Source organism: Rhamphochromis sp. 'chilingali', assembly GCF_963969265.1.
Source record: "Rhamphochromis sp. 'chilingali' genome assembly, chromosome: 18".
Taxonomy (NCBI): domain Eukaryota; kingdom Metazoa; phylum Chordata; class Actinopteri; order Cichliformes; family Cichlidae; genus Rhamphochromis; species Rhamphochromis sp. 'chilingali'.
The window spans coordinates 22,468,557-22,487,426 of record NC_137945.1 but is presented as its reverse complement, the minus strand read 5'-3'; the positions used below and the strand labels follow the sequence as shown (position 1 = coordinate 22,487,426).

The 18,870-nt window shown below is 40.9% G+C and overlaps 1 protein-coding gene across 2 annotated transcripts; it reads left to right on the top strand.

The window, feature by feature from the left end:
* Positions 1 to 491: 491 nt before the first annotated feature.
* On the top strand, positions 492 to 18,718 carry pdcd6 (programmed cell death 6). Of its 2 annotated transcripts, none has more exons than XM_080865823.1 (6): positions 492 to 696; positions 5,143 to 5,204; positions 14,244 to 14,288; positions 15,217 to 15,387; positions 17,444 to 17,553; positions 17,775 to 18,718. In XM_080865823.1, the coding sequence occupies exons 1-6, from the start codon at positions 614 to 616 to the stop codon at positions 17,871 to 17,873; spliced, it is 570 nt and encodes a 189-aa protein (XP_080721949.1). In that variant the 5' UTR covers positions 492 to 613; the 3' UTR covers positions 17,874 to 18,718. The 2 variants fall into 2 exon arrangements, with proteins under 2 accessions (XP_080721949.1, XP_080721950.1); XM_080865824.1 differs by having other exon boundaries at positions 497 to 696; positions 15,217 to 15,375.
* The last annotated feature ends 152 nt before the right edge of the window (positions 18,719 to 18,870 follow it).

Sequence of the window (18,870 nt, the reverse complement as noted above, 5' to 3'; positions counted from 1 at the left end):
TTATCCTCTTTCAGAGAATGGTACTTTAATTATGCTTTTGCTGCTAACATTTCTATAATTTATTAAGTAATAAGTAATGCAATATATAATCATGTAATGTTGAAAAATTATTCCTATTCTTAGTCCTAATATGAAGACACATTAAAATCAATATAACTGAACTGTGAGTCAGTTTTCAAATGCTTTTGTTTGGCTTTTATTTCTCAGAGAATGTTGCTGATTTTCCAGGAACTTCTCTAGACTGGTCCCTATTTCATCCCATTTAAAAAAAAATCCTGGAAACGCCCGTGAATTTTACACTTAGTATTAAAATAATTGTAAAAAATTAATTTGATAAACTGTTGTTAGACGTGACTTTACCAACACTTACAATTACTTAAAAATTTTAGGTTTCTATTTTCACTTTAGCTGAAAATAAGAGGAAATTGTGACGTCACCCCCTTCATGGGTAGTGTTGAATGATTGGCCACGCCTCTGTGCGCGAGGGAGGCAGGCTGTAACGTGAACGTCAGGGTGGTGAAGTCTGATTGAAGCTACTGAGAGCAGAAACTACAGCAGGAGGAGGAAACACAAGCTATACTTGTGCAAACCTGACAGAGAGCTCCGTGTAAAAATGGCGTACCACAGTCCATACAGAACCCCCCCACACATCAACGCTCCTCCGGACCAGGGTTTCCTGTGGAATATCTTCCAGAGGTAAGTGCAGGAAAACCGGGTTGTTTCGCTGCTGTGTGCCTGTCTCTCACTTTGCTTCGAGGTGAAAACTGCTGTCGTGTAATAGCGCGGGAGGAAGAGGGTGAGACTGGGTGGGGGTGACACTAAATATTTCATTGAGAGCTCGCTGTTTTTGTTTGTCGTTGCTCTCATCTATGCATAACTCTTTTTCGGGACAGATTTCCCGGAGTGAAATGACTGATTTTCAGTGTTACAGTTGAGCCTCAGTTGTGGAAGTAGTACTACACAGTACACAGCCTGTAGCTGCTTTATGTCACATCTGGTACTACCTTACATTACTACGCGTCTGCAGTGCCGCATAGTTGTATTGATGATGTTACATTGTGCCGAAATGAAGTCAAAGTCAGTCAGCTTGCTCAGTGAGAGTTTTCAAACCTGGGTTCAAGGACCTCCGGGAGTCCTTGAAGGGTTTCCCCTCCCCGGTTTATCCTAGCAACGGAATCACAGCTCCATTCAAAATGTTTTATTTATGTCTCCAGTGAAAACCATCTTCCACCAACACTTGAGTCTGAAGAAGTCATATAGAAATGATATAATATTCTAAAAAAGCTGGATATGACTAACTGGATCTATTTAAAACACATTGGAGAGCTTATTTCCCAAAAAAAAACATTGTTTTATGTTGGATTTTTGGATGTTCCCCCCCCCCCTCCCATATTTGGATGTTAAAGTGTCAGCCACTGATAGTCATCAGTTTCAGCACAGCCTGAGTCAAAAGCGTGTCAGCAGCCAAGAAGGTCATAGAGTAGTAGGCAGAGAGGGAAATGTTCATATGCCTTGGCCCCTGGCAATAGTAAGCTATAGAGTTATGTAATACTGCAGAAGATTTTTTTCTCACATTAGGATGCTGCTGGCATTGCAAGGCTCGAAACACCCTTTAACTAATTATTTATGTATGGTGGAAAAGCTTTAAGGTATCACATGTACACATTTTGCCTCTTTGAGGAGCAGCACCTTCTCATGGCTGCATGCATCATTGTCATGCCAGGCGTTATTGTGACTATGATAAAAACATACAGTCTTCTGTCACATGAGCCATTGCGCTGCCTCATCTGCTGCCCCTCGGTGAATATCTGGCAGAGCTTTGCTGGAATTCCCTCGGTCATGTGGTCAGAGTCAACGGAGCATGTTGACGCAGAAGGCTTTGCAATCCCTTTTACACACACGCACCTACTAACCCATGACTCACCATCCCATTGTTGGACTGCTTTTATATACATGTTTGCTATGATATGACTACATCTGAGTGGATGCGCCACGACAAGATAAGAAAAGTAGGCTATTTGACGTCTGCCTGGCTAGATGCTGAATGAGTCACTCTCTTCCTTTTGTGTGCATGCTCATGGATGGCTATGGTATGACAAAAATGTTTGAATCCTGCATTTCAAGACTCAGACTTGACTGAGTAGCTCCTACTCACCAATTCTCAGCGTTTAATCAAATTACACATTGATTTAATCAAATAACTACTTGGCAGAAACAAATGTACCTGACAAAAGTTGTTACACATGCAGAGCTAACCGTAATTCTTTCTGCGACTTGCTTTATCCTTAGATTAAAAAGGTTTAAAGTAGGAAGAGTAGCAGTGGAATTTTCAAGCTTGGGAGCTACAGCACCAGTGCCTTACTTTTGGACCAGTTATGTGGAAAGTAGGACGGACTTTTGTTCCGCAAGCTATATTCCAGCCTGATTGCCTAATAGGAAACAGTGAAACATGGGAAAATCTGAGCAGAATAACTGACTCAGTCATGGTGTTTTGTCCTTTCCCCCCCCCTTCTTTTAATATTGTCCCGCTGCAGCTTTTACATAGAAGTTCTGTATTTGACAGTGTGAATATGGAAACACCAGATGGTTAACTGCCTGCCTCTGCAGGCAAGAAGCAGTTTTAATGATGCTTTCAATTTTTTTTCTTTTTTACTGTTGAGGTAACTTCGCCTAAGGCTGGGCGTGTGAGCTTGTAGGAAGAAGACAGGCGGAGCGGGGGAAAAAAGAGAGCTTATACTGTACACACACATACTTCTTTGAGATAATATCTCAGTGTTTGGTAAAGGCTGGGTACCCCCTCTGCCTCCACCAACCCAACCCATCACCACCTTCACAGTGACAAGGCTCTCATTTATGGCAGGATGCTGAGAGCGGTTCCTTCCCCAGCAGGAAGACCAGGCGAGACCGCGTGTTTGTTTTTCTTCATTTAACAGGGGAAATGCACACTGACATATAGCTGATCACCGTGCCTCGATGGCTGCAGTCATAGAGTTGCGGCCGCACAAAAACGAGTCACAGCCGGGAGCAGAAACCCAGCACACTTTTTGTTTTTGTTGTTTTGTTTTGTTTGTTTGGGGGGGGTCCTCCCCTCTTCTTCTCTGCTGGTATTCAAACTGTGTTTGTTGAGTGAGCTCTGCGTCAACAGGTTGGGCCTGGCAGGTTGCTAAGGAACAACTGAGTCACTGGATTTTTGACTAAGCTAGATTTCAAAAGTGTAAGGCCTCATATTTGTGCCAGAGTCCAACCTTATAATGTCTCTGCATCTCAAAGAGAGACTTGTGGCAACATTCAAGCAGACTATGATGTGTTTTTGTCCTTTATAGTTATCTATACTATCTAAATGTTCAGCTAAAGATTTGCTCTCAGCTCTGTGTGATGTCACTAAGAGCCGAGTTCCTAATTGATCCTAACATGGTGAGGCTTATGATTTGATGCCTGTTTGTTTGGGTCTCTAACTTTGTAGAGTGAAGAACTATGGTTATCGCATACATTGAATGGTGATTGGCTGAGAGCATCAGCAGAAGCTGAGATCAAAAAAGCTTCAGCGGTCTATCACCAGCTGTTTAACATGTAGACTGCAGGAGTTGTTATAGCAACAAGAACTAATCATTCAAATGGTAATGGATCCCTGCATTGATCAACTTCTCCATTTTGATCCCAAAGTCTACTTATTATCTCACTCTCTTGGGATATTTTCAAGATGTGATGTGATTGGCTAGAGGTAGCGCTGGTGAATTTGAAATCTGCTTTGATTGGCTGATGTTTGCAACTTCTGGGAATTGAAAAGCTGAACTTTTATCAATGTTTCAGCTCCAAAGTAGTGGGAGGAAAGTGAAGCTGCATAACCTAATTCCCAAGGAGTGAAGGGCAATTGAAGGCTGAAGTGTGCACATGTGAGGGCTTCTTGAGCACAGAAGCCCCACCCACCTGGTGTTTAAACCTTCTGTTTATGAGGGGCAGCCAATCAGAACAAAGTCTTCTAAAAGGGCCAGAGGAAGGGAGCATAATTATGAGATAAATTATGATCTGTGTATCAGGAAAGCTACTCTGGCATAAAGACATAGAAATGACAAAGATTGCTCTCCTTAAAGGTACTGTAAGTGTACATTAATAATTACATCGCATCCCATTTCCTTTCTTTGTTTAAAGTCTGCCAGTGAGTCACCACATCAGTAGCACTTTCCTTCAGTTCCTTCTTTAAATACCTACACAGAGTAGAAATGTACTTAAAGAAGCAGCACTACCTTTGGATGCTTTACTAGCTTTGGTGGCTCCATTAGGGCTAAAACACCTGAATAGTTGGTGAACTGTGACAGTAAATTCAATGACCCTGGTCTATGGAGCTCTTAACCCATTTGCTAACGTTTTAAAGTAGAAATGATCCATAATAATTACATCAATCCTAAGTTTAAAGCCCTTTGATTTGTTGTCACTTCACCTGTAAAACATATTCAAGTAATGAAAACTTAAGTTCTCCAAGATCCAAAGTGACCTGAGAAAACTGGCTCAAACAAAGAGCAGTGCTTTTTGCTTGCTAGTTTCCAGTCAGTTGATTTACTAACTGTATGAGCTGTAACTTCAGGATCTGGGACAAAAAGAGACTAATTTAATTTTCTTGAGTAATTCTGCTTTGTTTTGTGAAGACTTTTCTCTCTCTCTGATATAATTTAATTAAACTGTCAGTGTTGTTGGCAGGAGGCAGCCTGATACATTCTTTTATGTATTGCCAGGTAGTCAAAATAGCATTGCTGTGCACATATGTCAAATATGAGAAATTTTTACTTTTGGTTTCACTATCACTTAAAAGAATCTTCCAAGCAGGCACTATGCTGTGGGCACTAAAAGTTACGAAGCAACAACCTGTTTTAGTTTGCATTCTCAGGACCAACACACACTAACACACACAAACCTTTAGACCTTGTCTGGCTGGTTTCTCTGATCTCTGAGTGTACAAACTGTCTTGTGCACCCTGATCACAGACTTCCATTCATTCTCTGTGCACTGTTGAAACACTAACACATGATCAGCAGGATGAGGTTTCAGTTGGCGAGCGCTGGTGCATGCTGCTTTTGTGTGTTGGGATTGTGTCCTGGTGTGAAGTGGTTAAAGCAGGCGGTATCTAATCTGTGTTTTCCTCCCCAGGGTCGACAAGGACCGGAGTGGAGTGATATCAGACACGGAGCTTCAGCAAGCCTTATCGAACGGTATGGATCAGTGTCTTGGAATTTCTGCCACTACTGTTATTGTCTTTCTTTCCCGTTCTATAAATATCTATATATATCTCACCTCCTTTTCTATGTCAATATATCATTTTTCCCTTTCTTCTTAATTCCCTCTGTTCTTCTTTGCTCCCCTGTGTGTCTCTCTCTTTGTCTCCCATCTCCTCGTTACACACCACTGGTCACTGGCTCACTCTTTGATTTAAGCAACGGCATGTTAAAGCAGAAAAATGGATGGGGATTTTATTTTTATCCCATCGATAGCAGGTGAACCGGATAAAAATGAATGGAGTTTTATTTTTGTCCCAGAACAGAGGAGTAGGTGAAGAGTTTAACGGCGTAGCTCGAGAGAAAATACTTTGATATTCTTCTGTGTCCCAGCAATGACAGCCAGCGCCACACCGTACAGGATGCTAACTGAAACTGTGGGTGTGGATTTTGTCACACTCTTCAAAAGTTCAAACAAGATGAATGCTCTCACATCATCGTAATAGGAATAAGCACAGACTGCTTATAAAAGATGGAAACTGGCTTTTGTTTTGTTGACGCCAGTAATAATGACCATATTTATACAAAAGCGTGTGAAGTTAACAAATCCATAAACTATAGAAAGCAAAACTGGCACAGGAGGTCACATGATGGGTCAAATAGTTCCAATAAAATACTCCAAAAGGCACCAAACCTCAAATAGTTTCTAAAGGTCTTTCTAAAGGCAATGAACACCTGCCATTTATACGAGCTAACACATGCTTTTATACATGGAGATGATCGCTGATGCTGTGCTAAAATGCTTGTGTGGACAGAGATTAAAACATGCTAATACTGACATAGCGTAATAAAGCATTTCTATTTACCTAAGTCACTCTGAAAGCCATTTTATTGTGCTTTCTCTTCTCTCTTGCTCTTGTATAATTAAAAGTGAAGCACAGAGTTTTAAAAGGGGGGAAAATAATGCATAAATCTGCCTCTGGTTAACTATTTAAGCATGTATGCAGTGCAATTAAACAGTAGTATGACAGAATTACATCATAGTTTCTATCCCCTGGTAAACTTGGAGGAATCCTGTGTGGTTCATCAGCAGCTGACGATGTTGACATTTACTCAGCACTTATAGTCTTTTAGCGCGATAATGTGAATTTGCAATGTATTGTAGGTGACTGTTAAGTGAAACCCTTTAGCAGAGTTTTAAAGGTGAGTCAGCTGGAAGCAATTAAATGTCAGCCATGGATAACAACCCCAATCATGCCTGTGCCACATAGGCTAATGGTGGCTTAATTAACTAGTTAGCTACAGCTCATAAACTGCTTAAACTTTTAAACTCTTGCTTTTGTCTTTCATAAAGTTGTTTGTGAGGCTGGGTGACTTTATATAAGGGGTGTGCTTTCTCTCCTGCAGAATGTATTAATCTGATTGAAAACCCAGGGATGTTTCATGAGGCTTACAGCTGCTAGTAATGGAGGCACAGTCCCTCTTAGTCTTGTAGCTCTGCAGGAGGAGCTGCATTCAGACAGGGACGAGGCTTCATTTCCTTAACAAATTAAAAGAAAAGAAACAGAGTGCTTGTTATTCCTCCCCAGCGGTTTCGGGAGAAGCACTGAATAAATGATACGGGTCATCTTCTCTGCTCACATCCTGGAAAATGAAGTCACTTATTATTTGTTTATGTATTTATTTTTTTTATGCTCGTAATGATGAGGAGAGCTGCCACAACAGAGCAGGCATCTATTTTCCTGCCACACTCATCGCTGCATCGCTTCTTGACCTTGTTTGAAGTGAGACGGCACAGTTAAAATGGGTTAACGATTAATGTGACACCGTTAGACCAGAAACTGTGGCACAGGGTTGATGTTTGTATATTCATTATAATATAATGTCTTCCCCCATCAAGCTTTTGTTTGATTTGCTCCAGCAGCTTTTCAAAGACTTTTCAGCAGATTACGCTGCCCAGAAACCCATTTTTCTGGGCACTTCAAAAGAGAGAAAGAGGCAAAAAAGAAGTGTGAGAGCCAGCAGCAGCACTGAAAGAAGCTGTTATCGAGCTGCGCAGTGACTCTGGCACAGCATACTGATTAGTGTGTAGTGTGTGTTTGTGCGAGGCAAGCGTGTGTGCGTTGCTCATTTCATCAGATTTTTGTTTTTTTTGCCAAGGGTCAGTGAGTCTCTTCTTGTTTTTTTGGACTCGCTGTTGTGTTTGTGTGCTCCTCGCTGCGTATGCGTGCGGCGAACGGCAGGTTTCCCGGTCCAGTCTCTCCTAGTTCATTAGATTCATTGGGAAATGAAACCGAGCCAGTCAAGCCGAACACGGCGCACTGCATCCTGTCCTGCAGCTTCCTAAAGACAACCCGCCGTTCGACTGTCTGTTGCAGCTCTACTGTCTCTGCATTCTGCTTTTTTGAATCAGTTTCCTGCCATCAACTATGCTTTGTCTACTTATTCTTCTTTACCCCTGTCTCTGAGGAGAGCAGAGAGCATCAAGGTTCAGGAGGGAGGCTGGGCCAGTTAAACTCTTTTATCCTCTGCTGCTGTTTCTGCATCACATACTCTGGTTTTCTTATCGTCCATCAGCGCTCTGCCTACCTGTCTTCTGCACATAGAAAATGATCCGGGCTTCACTTCATATGTTTCTTTTTTCCTTTTGCTTTGTGCAGAAATCTTTTAATCTCCTGCTTTTTTTACATGTATTTTCTTTTTCCAGGTAGAAAAAAGAAATCAGTCGGCTAGAAAAAGGCATTTTAAACATTTTAAACATAGGATTATACAACATCTCCTCTCCTCTTACATTTCTCTTGAGGATATGGTACCGGCTGTTTTCCTGCCATGCCCTCTGTCTCCTTGTCCTCTCTTACTCTGACTTTGTCTCTTTGTCTCTCACCCTTACTTAGACAGACACACAGAGAGGGAAAGTGAAACTATCTTCCCTCCTCTCTCTCTCAGTCCTAGAGAGTGATGGCTCTGTGCTGTTGGAAGTGCACGTGCCTGTCTGTTTTGTCCGTATGCCTTTTAGCCGGGCCATTTGCTATAAATATGGATTTTTTTTTCTGGCCTTGTCTCTTTGCTCAGCAGTAAGCAGATACCCTACCAACTTGCCTCCATGCTCCCCCCACTCTCCTGCTTGAGTTATTTGTGTAAGAGCTCCACTGAAACTGCTGACATGCAGAGCGGGCTTGAGGAACTCAATCAGCAGCCCTTTCCGTTACACTTGTACATATGTACACTTTTGTAAAACCTGAGCTGAGTCAGATGGCATGGATATTACCCAGACAGTGTTAAGCTTTTCAGCATTTCCACCTTCTGGTGAAGGAGCTGCGTCATGCACTGAATATGTTAGATCCAGTCATTTTCTAATGGCGTGAGGCACCGGTGCCATTTTGACTGGATTCCTTCTTATGCGTTTTCCTTATATGTGACCACAAAACACACAGAGCTGACTGTAGCAGTCGCTTTAATTATAATTCTCTTTACTCTGAGCAATGACTTGCTTGGATACTTCTGTTGATAAGCTCCCGGCATACTACATAACTGTACTCTTTGCATGATTTCAAATTGCAAGGTTTGAGCGACTCCCAGAAAAAGCTAAATTGCAATCACTTACATTTATATTAATTCAACGATAATCAAGCAGCTCTGTCCCTTTGCTGCTCTCAAGGTCAAACCTTTACCTGAGTAATACAGGATGTGTGTTTCGGGAGGTTTCAAGTCTGTGTCGCTACTTTGTGAGCTTAACATTTAAAGTGTGTTTGGAAAAGTTCAAATCCGTGTTTGCTTATGTCAGGCGTGTAGGGGACAATCGACTCACTGAACTCCATCACGACCGTTACATGTATGCGTATACACTGCAGTCAGCGCTCTCCGTTTTTCCACTCGCCCGCCTCCCTCCTCACCTCTTATATTCTCTCACTTCTGTCCACCTCGCCACTGGCAGTTCACCAGTGAGAGGGGTCCAGTGTGTGGACAGGACAGAGGGAGTATTGTCCCAGTCTGCCATCAGACGCTCACAAACATCTCAGCCATACTGGCCGCTTCACACTGGGCAGCCGCAGTGTGTCTAGCATACATTGGTGACCTCACAGCTAGCTACTGGTGTGAGGTGTGTGTGCGTGTGCATGCATGCGTGTAGAAGAGCCCGTGCGTCTGGAAAGGTCACAGCTTGTTCTCTACTCTGCCTTTGGGCATTTTACTGCTGGCTCTAATGTTTGAGTAGCATTCACAGCGTTTTAGCTGAATCCATGTTTGAACATCCAATTTCTGCTCACGCCAACAGCTACGTAACACTGTAGTATAGAAATATCAAAGATGCATTTAAAGGAAAATTAGAAACACTGTTTTTGGACTAGTGACAAACTCTTTTAATTATAGTTATAACTTATAATAACAGCCTATAAAAATATCTGAATTTTTTTGCTCCTGAAAATTCCAGTATCCCTCGGTATTTGTTACAGTCAACTTATTACATTTAATAAAATAATTGTTGACATTTTACTCTGGATTAACCGTCAAGCGGCATTTTTCATGATCCTATATCCATATTGGATTCTGACCGGTTTATCGGCAGACTGATATTATCTATACAGGTAACAGCCAGATGCTCTATAAAAGCAGAAGTTGTTGCTGTTTGCTAGTTTGGAGCATGTAAGTGTGTGTTAACACAATGCCACAGTCTTCCTGGGAGGCGTGATGATTTGGCCATGTTTTATAGCCACAGGACCTGGACACCTTACAGAGTTGAGCATGAACTCCTCTGTATACCAAAGTAATCTAGAGTCAAATGTGAGCTTTAGCTGTTGGCCATCTGTCCAACAGCTAAAGCTCACAGTGGATCTAAAACAGAATGACTGAAAAACAAAATCAGCAAGCAGTGACTCGCTCAAAGTCCAGACCTCAACCTGATTGAAATGCTGTTGCCTTAAGAGAGTTGTGCATAAATGAAGTGAATGATTCAAATGTTTCTGCAGATTTTTTTTTTAAAATTACCTATTAGAAATAGTTTTAGTACTAGTAATACAAACATAAAAACATGAATTATGTTTTTGACTATGAATTGTTGGTGATCAAAGTATTAGGGAGTTTCCAGTTTATCTAAATTGTTGTGTTTAAATGTGCTGTAGCACATAATTCGCTACTATTACTGAAACGAAGAAGTAACAGGCAATCATTTTGTAATGAAGTGTGTGTGTGTGTGTGTGTGTGTGTGTGTGTGTGTGTGTGTGTGTGTGTGTGTGTGTGTTTTTGTTTGTTTTTTTTTGTTTTTTTTAAAAGCATCTGTTGCACATTAAGGAAGTATATATAGAGATGACAAACAGAAATGTAGCCCGATTAAAGAAGTATTCCTTTAACATGGTCATAAATGACACCACGCCATTCATTTTAGTCGATGAGAGATGTGGTTTGATGAAAAAAGTACTTGTGAGAAATGGCAGCAAAGAGACATGCTGTAACGCTGACCCGCTTCTACAAATTGCCCTCACATCTATATGCTAATAATACTTTATGATTGTTGCTTTAGTTCATTATTTAGTTCGTTTTGGATGAAAGTGGAATATAGATTCTGGCCCAAATCCCAGCGTCAGTAAGAGCCTCAGGCCTGTCCCAAAACGGCTCTATCCACAGTCCTAGACGGCCTCAGCCATCAATAAAACAAACTGAGCAAGAGGGAGGAAATGACTAGTGTCCTCTGAAGCACACAGTACTTAGTGTACCAAAATCTTAAAGTTTTGAGGTCCTGAAATTGTTTCAGCTTCATATTATTTATTTAGACGCTTTAATGGGCTTTCCCAAGTAAAATCGAGGTGTGAATAAATCAACAATAAAGCAATTTCTGTGTTATGTTTGATTTGAAACCTTTTTATTTAAATGAGATCCTCTTATCTAAGCTCTTGAGGCTCGCGCTGCAAACCTGCTTACTGCTGTGCTGGCATAGCTGTGGAGGAAAATCAAAAACAAGCAGCACGGTGTGAAAAACGCTCCAGAGTTTTGGCAAGCTGTTGAAATTCTGCAGAGGCTGTTTTAGGATCTGCAAAAAGAGTTTCAGGAAACAACCTTAGGTCAGCAAATGTAGGCAAGAGAGCTCAAGGTACTGCAATGAGAACCAAACTGCAAATGTTTTGTTCACCTCATCTCCTCGGGTCGCTTCTCTTTTGTTATCTCTGCTCCTTTTGTGCGTTTCCTTGCCTCCCCTCGCTTCTCTACATCTTCTCAGACACGCTTCTCTTTATTCCTGGTCCTGAACTGCCAGCCTGCCTGTAATAAAGTGAGGTGGTGAGTCAGCAGCTATTTAGATGGCCTGATAAATCTCACTGTCTTGAGAGTGTGAAGCAGGCTATAAAAGTATAAACACTCACCTGAAGTAAAGACCTATTGCTCTTTTTCGCGCCCACCTATATGACAGGTAGATTCACTTGTAATTGAAGTTTGTCCTCTAGATGAAAAATAATGATGCGTAGCTGGAAAAAAAAAGACATAAATTGTCATAAAACTCACCCCCGCTTTTTTAAAAAAAACTGCAAAAGTCTTGAGCCACCCCTCATTTCTTTGTATTTTGCTGGGAAAATGCACCAATGGGTGCAATAACAGATATGTAGAGAGAGAGTATTGTAACAAAATCTTAAGGTCAATATTTGATATGACCACCTTTAATCTTCTGCACAGATTGAACTATCTTAGTCAAGCTTTCCTGTCACTTCTTCAGGAACAGTTCTCCAGGCTTCTAAGAGCTCGTCTGCATCAATGCATCAAAGTTCACGGCAAATTTCAGAATGCTGATGTGCTCGTTCTTCTTCATTGCAGCCACCACATTCTCCTTTAACCTCCTAAGACCCAAACTTTTCCACGGCATGCATTTTTAATTTCTCTTTGATATTTAGGCATATTGGGGCCCGATGAATGTAAAAACAAAGAATTACCTTATTTTTGTTTTTATGAAAAACCAGAGCCACATATGAGGATATTCGTTTAAAATTTTGATAGAACAGTAGCAGTATAATGTCCTCGTAAATGGATATCAGGCCCTTGAAGAGCAAAATTGAGTATTTTGGTCTAAATAACCCAAAATGTTATTTAAACATATGTGGACGCCAGGTCCTAGGAGGTTAAAGCATTACAGACATAATTCACTGTTTGCTTGACTTCTTCATACTTAAACACACAGACACGCACACATGCACAAAAACTCATAAACATGAAGACACAACATATCTACCTCATCCAGGAGATAAAACTCTGCCCAAGAGTACTTGAGAGTATTTATATATTTTTGCATTTAGTAAAATGTTTACTTAATTTTTTTTAAAATTTATTATGGCACGTAAATACAACGAAAGATTTATACAGTTACTCGATTACCAAAATAATTGGCAGTATGTTTGGGATCACTGTTATGCTTTCTAGATGGTGTTGCGTGATAGGGTAGCTGTGGCTTAGGAGGTAGCGCAGGTCACCTACTGATCGGAAGGTTGGTGGTTCGATCCCTGGCTCCTCCAGTCTCCAGTAACCCCAAGTTGCTCTCAGTTTAGAGACAGTGCTTGTGAGAATGGGTGTGATTGGGTGAACGTGGCACATTGTACTCCGGGAGAGTAGAAAAGCGCCGTATAAGAATCAGTCCATTTACCATAGATCAAAATGTAATGGTTTTTTCTGCATTAATAATTCCAACAATTCCAACTTTATTAAAACAACCCTGCTGACTTAAATAAAGCCCCAAATCATGACAAAGTCTCCACCATGTTTTCCAGATGGCTGTAGACACTCACTGCTGTACCTCTGTCCTGCATTCCTCCAGATAATCATTGTAATTTAAACCAAAATTTCACATTCGTCAGTCAGAGTTGTTTGTTCTGTGTAGACACAACACTGGTTCATCCCTTGATTTAGATCCAATTTTTTAATGATTTACATGTCAGTGTTAAATAAAAAAAACCTTCAAAAGCCTGGAGAACTGTTACTGGAGACCACTTTAAAAAAAAAATCCAAGCAAGCGTGACTCCTTGGGCGCAAAACATAAAGAAATCGGGGGTGGCCTCATAGACATAGGCTGTCTTCACAGCATAAACTTTTGATTTGTCATTGCTGGAGTGGAATTAATCACAGTATTAATGGCTCTGTTCTAATCAAGTGTCCTTTGAGGATGACGGTGTGATAGTGAGTCAGCAGGCACAATAAATCATGTTAATGGCAGACGGTTTGACGTGCCATTAAAGGACAATCACAGTAGATTAGTAACATTTGTGATAGGTGATATCAGGGATTGCTGCTTTCTGCAGGTTTCAGGTCCCTGCCACGGCAACTCAACAGCTGCTGTGAAAAAAAGTGTGTCTGCAAAATCATTCCCTCTTCACTCATTCACATCTCTCATAATAACGCACATGAGACTACACTAATGATCATCATTTTTCATTATCATCTGCTTGATGGGTTACTATGGTAATTTTCTGATTTATGAAACGTAAAGCGCCGCAGTGTGGGCTTGTTCGCATTGAAAGTCATCTGCCTTACATGGACACTACCAATGTATTTCATGCACAGTGCACATATAATCATAATAACAGTGGCAGGAAGTACATTTTATAGATAGTACAGTCAAGTATGTCTACAGTACTGTTATGTTTGGTCAAATGAAGCCGGGCGTTGCATTTCAGTTATCGTCTCGAGATAATGAACTCATTAAAAAGCAGTAAAATCAGATTCTTTCTTGGGTATGTCGTGATCTTAGGAAATAAATACAGGCCCCGCTAAAATGCTAATCTTGTGAAAATGTTTAATTAAGCTCCAATAGCAAGAAGCGTGTTTATTTTCTGTTTATTGTGATGATGCCAATTTTAACTGCAGTTCCACACAGTTGGTGTTAAAAAACAAAAAATCCCACGGCTGCTGTGGCTCTTACAAAACTCTACTGCACTCCCTAAAGATTTATTATATCATTACTGCTACCTCAGCTCTGTTATCATTATATCAGTTTCTTTGGGGCATTTAGCAGCTGGATGTTGCTGCAGGTCTTGGTGTATTTTTAACCAGCGCTCCTCTGTTTCACAGGCACGTGGACTCCTTTCAACCCAGTGACCGTCCGCTCCATTATATGTAAGTGACCAGTGACGGTGAGACAACCAACTTCCACACACTGCCTCTTGTTCTGGAAATATTCAGGTTGTTTATCTGCCTCCATGCCATGACAACCAGATTAGTTCATTAAACAGCGAGCAATCTGAAGACACAAACAAGCCTCTGCTGTTCTCCTGCTTTAGTGGAAACCTGCAGCCATCAATAAAACCAGGAAGAGGGGAATATCTGCAAGGAAATTGAAAAGCTGGTCCTAAAGGGCAGCTGAGAGTTTCCTAAGACTTCAAATATTGATCTGTTGACTCTTTTATAATATACAGCTGAGGTTAAAAACTGGAAACTTTGCAGTGTAGTTGATCTTTTAAACACACTGACTCTGAATCACACTGTACTAAACGATTCTTTTGTACTTTCTGTACACGAATGGCTGTGGCTTATTTATTTTTAAACTCCAAGACCAGAAGTATGTTAAAAAATGTCTGTCCCTGGGTCTCGCATGTACTTTGCACTCTCCGTTTGTTGTGCGACTTCCAAAGTAAATCCGTATAATTCCATCGCCTCTCCTTTCCACTGCACCATGCGCAGTAAATCCATTGTTTAGTACTCCCACAGCAAGAAGCATATCCTGTGATAACACTCCCTTTGTTGGGAGGTAATTGGATTGAAGCGCATGGGGGTGAGGAGTGGAGTACTGGTGGGGGGGATCAAGCTGTTTTCTTTCGCTGTCTTATGAGGCAGGAGTTAGTCAAGTGTGAGTCTTGCTGTCCCACACTGTTAATTCTGCTGTTCCCTGATAGCCCTGCAAAGATGTATGCGGTGCCGTACTCACTCTCGTGTCCTTAAAACTGTCCCAACCACATTTAATGTCCAGAATGTCTACCAGTGTGCGTGCATATGCATATATGTTGTCAGTACCGGTGCATTTAATATGCGTTATATTCTACTTCAGCCATGTTCGACAGAGAAAATAAAGGCGGGGTGAACTTCAACGAGTTTGCCGGTGTGTGGAAGTACATCACAGACTGGCAGAACATCTTCAGGAACTACGACAGGGACAACTCCGGCTTCATCGATAAACAAGAGCTTAAGCAGGCACTGACTGGATTCGGTGAGCAACAAAGTATGCTTGTGTACTAAAATTTAGGGTGCTGGTGGAGGGCTCGATGGTCTCTAGGCTGTTTCTACACGGTCAGTGTTTTTGTCTTTTCAGTTTTCTGTGTGTGTGTTTTAGATACAGCAGCTAGACACCAAATGAGTATATTTTAATCCTACTTTTTTTTACTAACCACCACATATACAAATGCTTTCAATTCATATATTTTGACAAATGTTAATTTGCGACTTTAAATTGGCCTGTAAAAAGCCAGAAAAAGTTGGGGTGCTTTGCAAACTAAATTCAACAGGAAGTGCTACAGACAACTAATAAAGTGTTGAACATTTGAGATTTGGCTGTTTGTTAGCAGGCAGGTCAGTTTATCACCTTGACATAGTGTTGGAGTAAGTACAAAATGTTGTTTGGCCTTTCTTGATAAGACGTCATCTGGGCGACGGCACCTGACTCCAAAGCCAGCATTAATGGTGTTTCCACTGCCTCCAACTGTGCAGAAAACATGCCGAATAGTTCCAGTTCTCCGTGATCTGACGAAGGGAGAACACAAAACATAATCGTTACTCAAACTACAGCAAGACAGTTTTATCTGCTGAGTCCATTTTAAACGAGTTTAGAGCCACAGAAGGGAGCAGCAGCATCTTGTGGACTTTCTCTGCATTCAGTGGTGGAGTTTAAGTTGCATTGTTTTGAATGCATTGCTGCCCGAAGGCCTGAAGATCATTGCCATTCACTGTTGGTTTTCAGCCTTGTCTGCTGTGTGCATATATTAAAGGACTTTTTGAACAGCAGATAGTATTACCTGCTTTGTACTTATACAATAAGAAATACGGCTATTAGACTGTGTGTCTATGCTGTCTTTACACTGTTAAGACTGTCGTGTTGCTCATTAACCTGATGAGTTGCTCATTGGTGCTGTTTAAGCATTATGCAGCTTTTTTCAGTCTCATTTTTCTCCAACTTTTATGAAACAATTTTCTTTCACCAAATTGAGCAGATGTGTTTTGTCAGTATTAAAATCAATTTAAATAATTTACTAATCAGCAGTAAAGTGACCAAATTAATAAATAAAAAAAGAACCTGTGAATGAAATGAGAGTGAAATCTGCCTGTGGGCTACGTTTGTGGTCAATGAAAAAGAAAGATTTCTTCGAAATAGCTGTTTTACTTTGCATGTTTTTGGTGTTTCTTTGTGTTTCCGTATTTTCTAAATCTGCTTCACGAGACTCCTGAAGATCAGAAGACACAGAGGCTCATATTCACTGTATTGTTTTCACTGGCAGTGGCAGGAGCGTCTCAGTAAAGCAGATGTACAGTATCACACTGATGGCGGCTGTCCCGTGAATGCCTTAATCTGACCGTATCATAACATGTCTCGAGTACAGCCACAACTTGTTCTTCTGCCCAAGCCAGTCTGCGTTCATTCCACCCAGCCTGGAGCTCTGCCACAGTCAATTTGCATATGTCATGGTTCACTTAAAAGTCATTACCTGGCCAGGAGCCTCGTGTATGTAGAGGCTGTCATGCCCTCAGTGGCTCCAGGAGCTTCTCACAGTCTCAAGGTCCAGGATACAAATTAAGGGGTGGGGAAAGAAATCGACACAGCATAGCATCCTGATAGTTTGTGTGGCAATATCGTATCGATATAGAGACATCCAATATCAATACTTTATTATTCAGTGACAATGTTGCTGTGCTAAACTGTTTCATTTTGTAGCACAGAAATAACTGAAATGAGATAGCTGTATCTTATTGGATAAAACAGATACTGAGAAAGCTGTACTTTGAGGACATAGCTTGCAATTAAAAAAGGTAATAAATCGCAGTAAATGTTTTTGTGATAGCATTTTGCAAAAGTAAAGAAAACAAATCCCAATCGTATGATGTTGCAGGGTGCGTGGTGATTCCCACCTCAACAAAGACCCAGAGGTGAACGTCCAGCATCTGCCATAGCAGAGTTTAGACCAGAAATCAAATGCATTATAAATCATCCTTTATCAGAAAACAAACCGAGTGGGTGAATGTGTAGGACAGCTTTGAAATGACGGCTGTGTTACTGTTGTGTGCAGGCTATCGTCTATCGGACCAGTTCTACGGCACACTGATAGAGAAGTTCGACCGCCAGAGGAAGGGACAGGTGGCCTTCGATGACTTCATCCAGTGCTGTATTGTACTGCAGGTAACAGAGTCGCACTGACTGTAGTGTGCATGTAAAAGACTTGAAGTGGACTTTCAATCATGTATTTTTATGAGCCAGTTTCTTCCTTCTCAGTAATTTCATGCAGCTATAGAAGAGGCTGCTAAGTGTGACAAAAAGCCTAAAGAAGTAAATGGTATTAATAATAATGAGATAATGCTTCTGGCTAATCTGCAGTAAATCCTTTTTCTGTGCTTTTGCAGAGGTTGACTGATGTTTTCAGGCGATATGATACGGATCAGGACGGCTGGATCCAGGTTTCATATGAACAGTATCTTTCCATGGTCTTCAATATAGTATAATATACACGGCTCACCACAGAAGAGCACAACTGGACACAACTGTGCCAAAGCTACCGGCACCTCCCGGAAGTCTGCCATGATGGACGCTGCAAGATTTTTTTAATTTTTAATGCCTTGCTGTTGTTTTTTGTTTTGTTTTTTTGGGGTTTTTTTTTTTTTTTGGGGGGGGGGGGGGTTCACTTTTATTTATAAAGTTAACAACACAATTTTTTCTGTTTATTTTCCAAATCTTTTATCTGGAAGTATAACTCAAATGCTTGATATAATAATAAAAAAAAAATCTTGTAGTGTTTTTGTTTGTTGACCAATCTGAACATTGTCTGTGTCGGCGACTCCGTGTGGGGGAACATTATGGACGCATCTGTCTGTCTGTTAATGTTGACATTAAATGTCTTAACTTTAATTGATTACATTAAAAAAAGAAAAGAAAAAAAGATCAGTCGAGAGTGAAATAATGCATTGTAAATACGATTTCAAATGCATTGCATGCTTTTCAGGGAAATTTCACCCCACAGTTGAAGCATGCTTTCCCTTTCTCTTGACTTTTTCCTCAGCCCTATTTTGCTCAAAGCCATGTTTACAAAACTGTGAGAGCAGGAGACGCCCTGCTTTGAGATTCACTCACATGCCAGCTTACATGCCATATTTGTACAAAATTATTTTTAACAGCAAATCTTCAAATGTGAGAACATACAGTTGGTTTTTTTTGTTTGTTTGTTTTTTTGGTAGAGGGTAAGCATAATGCCTTTAGTAAAGCTTATTTTTTGTGCATGATGCCTTAAAATGTGTACAAACAAACAGGAAAAAAAACACAAAAGAGAAATCTTTTATTAAAAACAGAAATAAGAGAATCTGATGTGGCGTTTGCTCTCATTATTTCCAGCTTCACAAAGCCTGGCATGCCTGGCTTTGCAAGGAAAACTGGATTTAAGGCTCAGTGTCTCCCTCTGCTGTGTGTTTCCGGTTTTTACCACTGCAATGCACCAAGCTTGTGTGC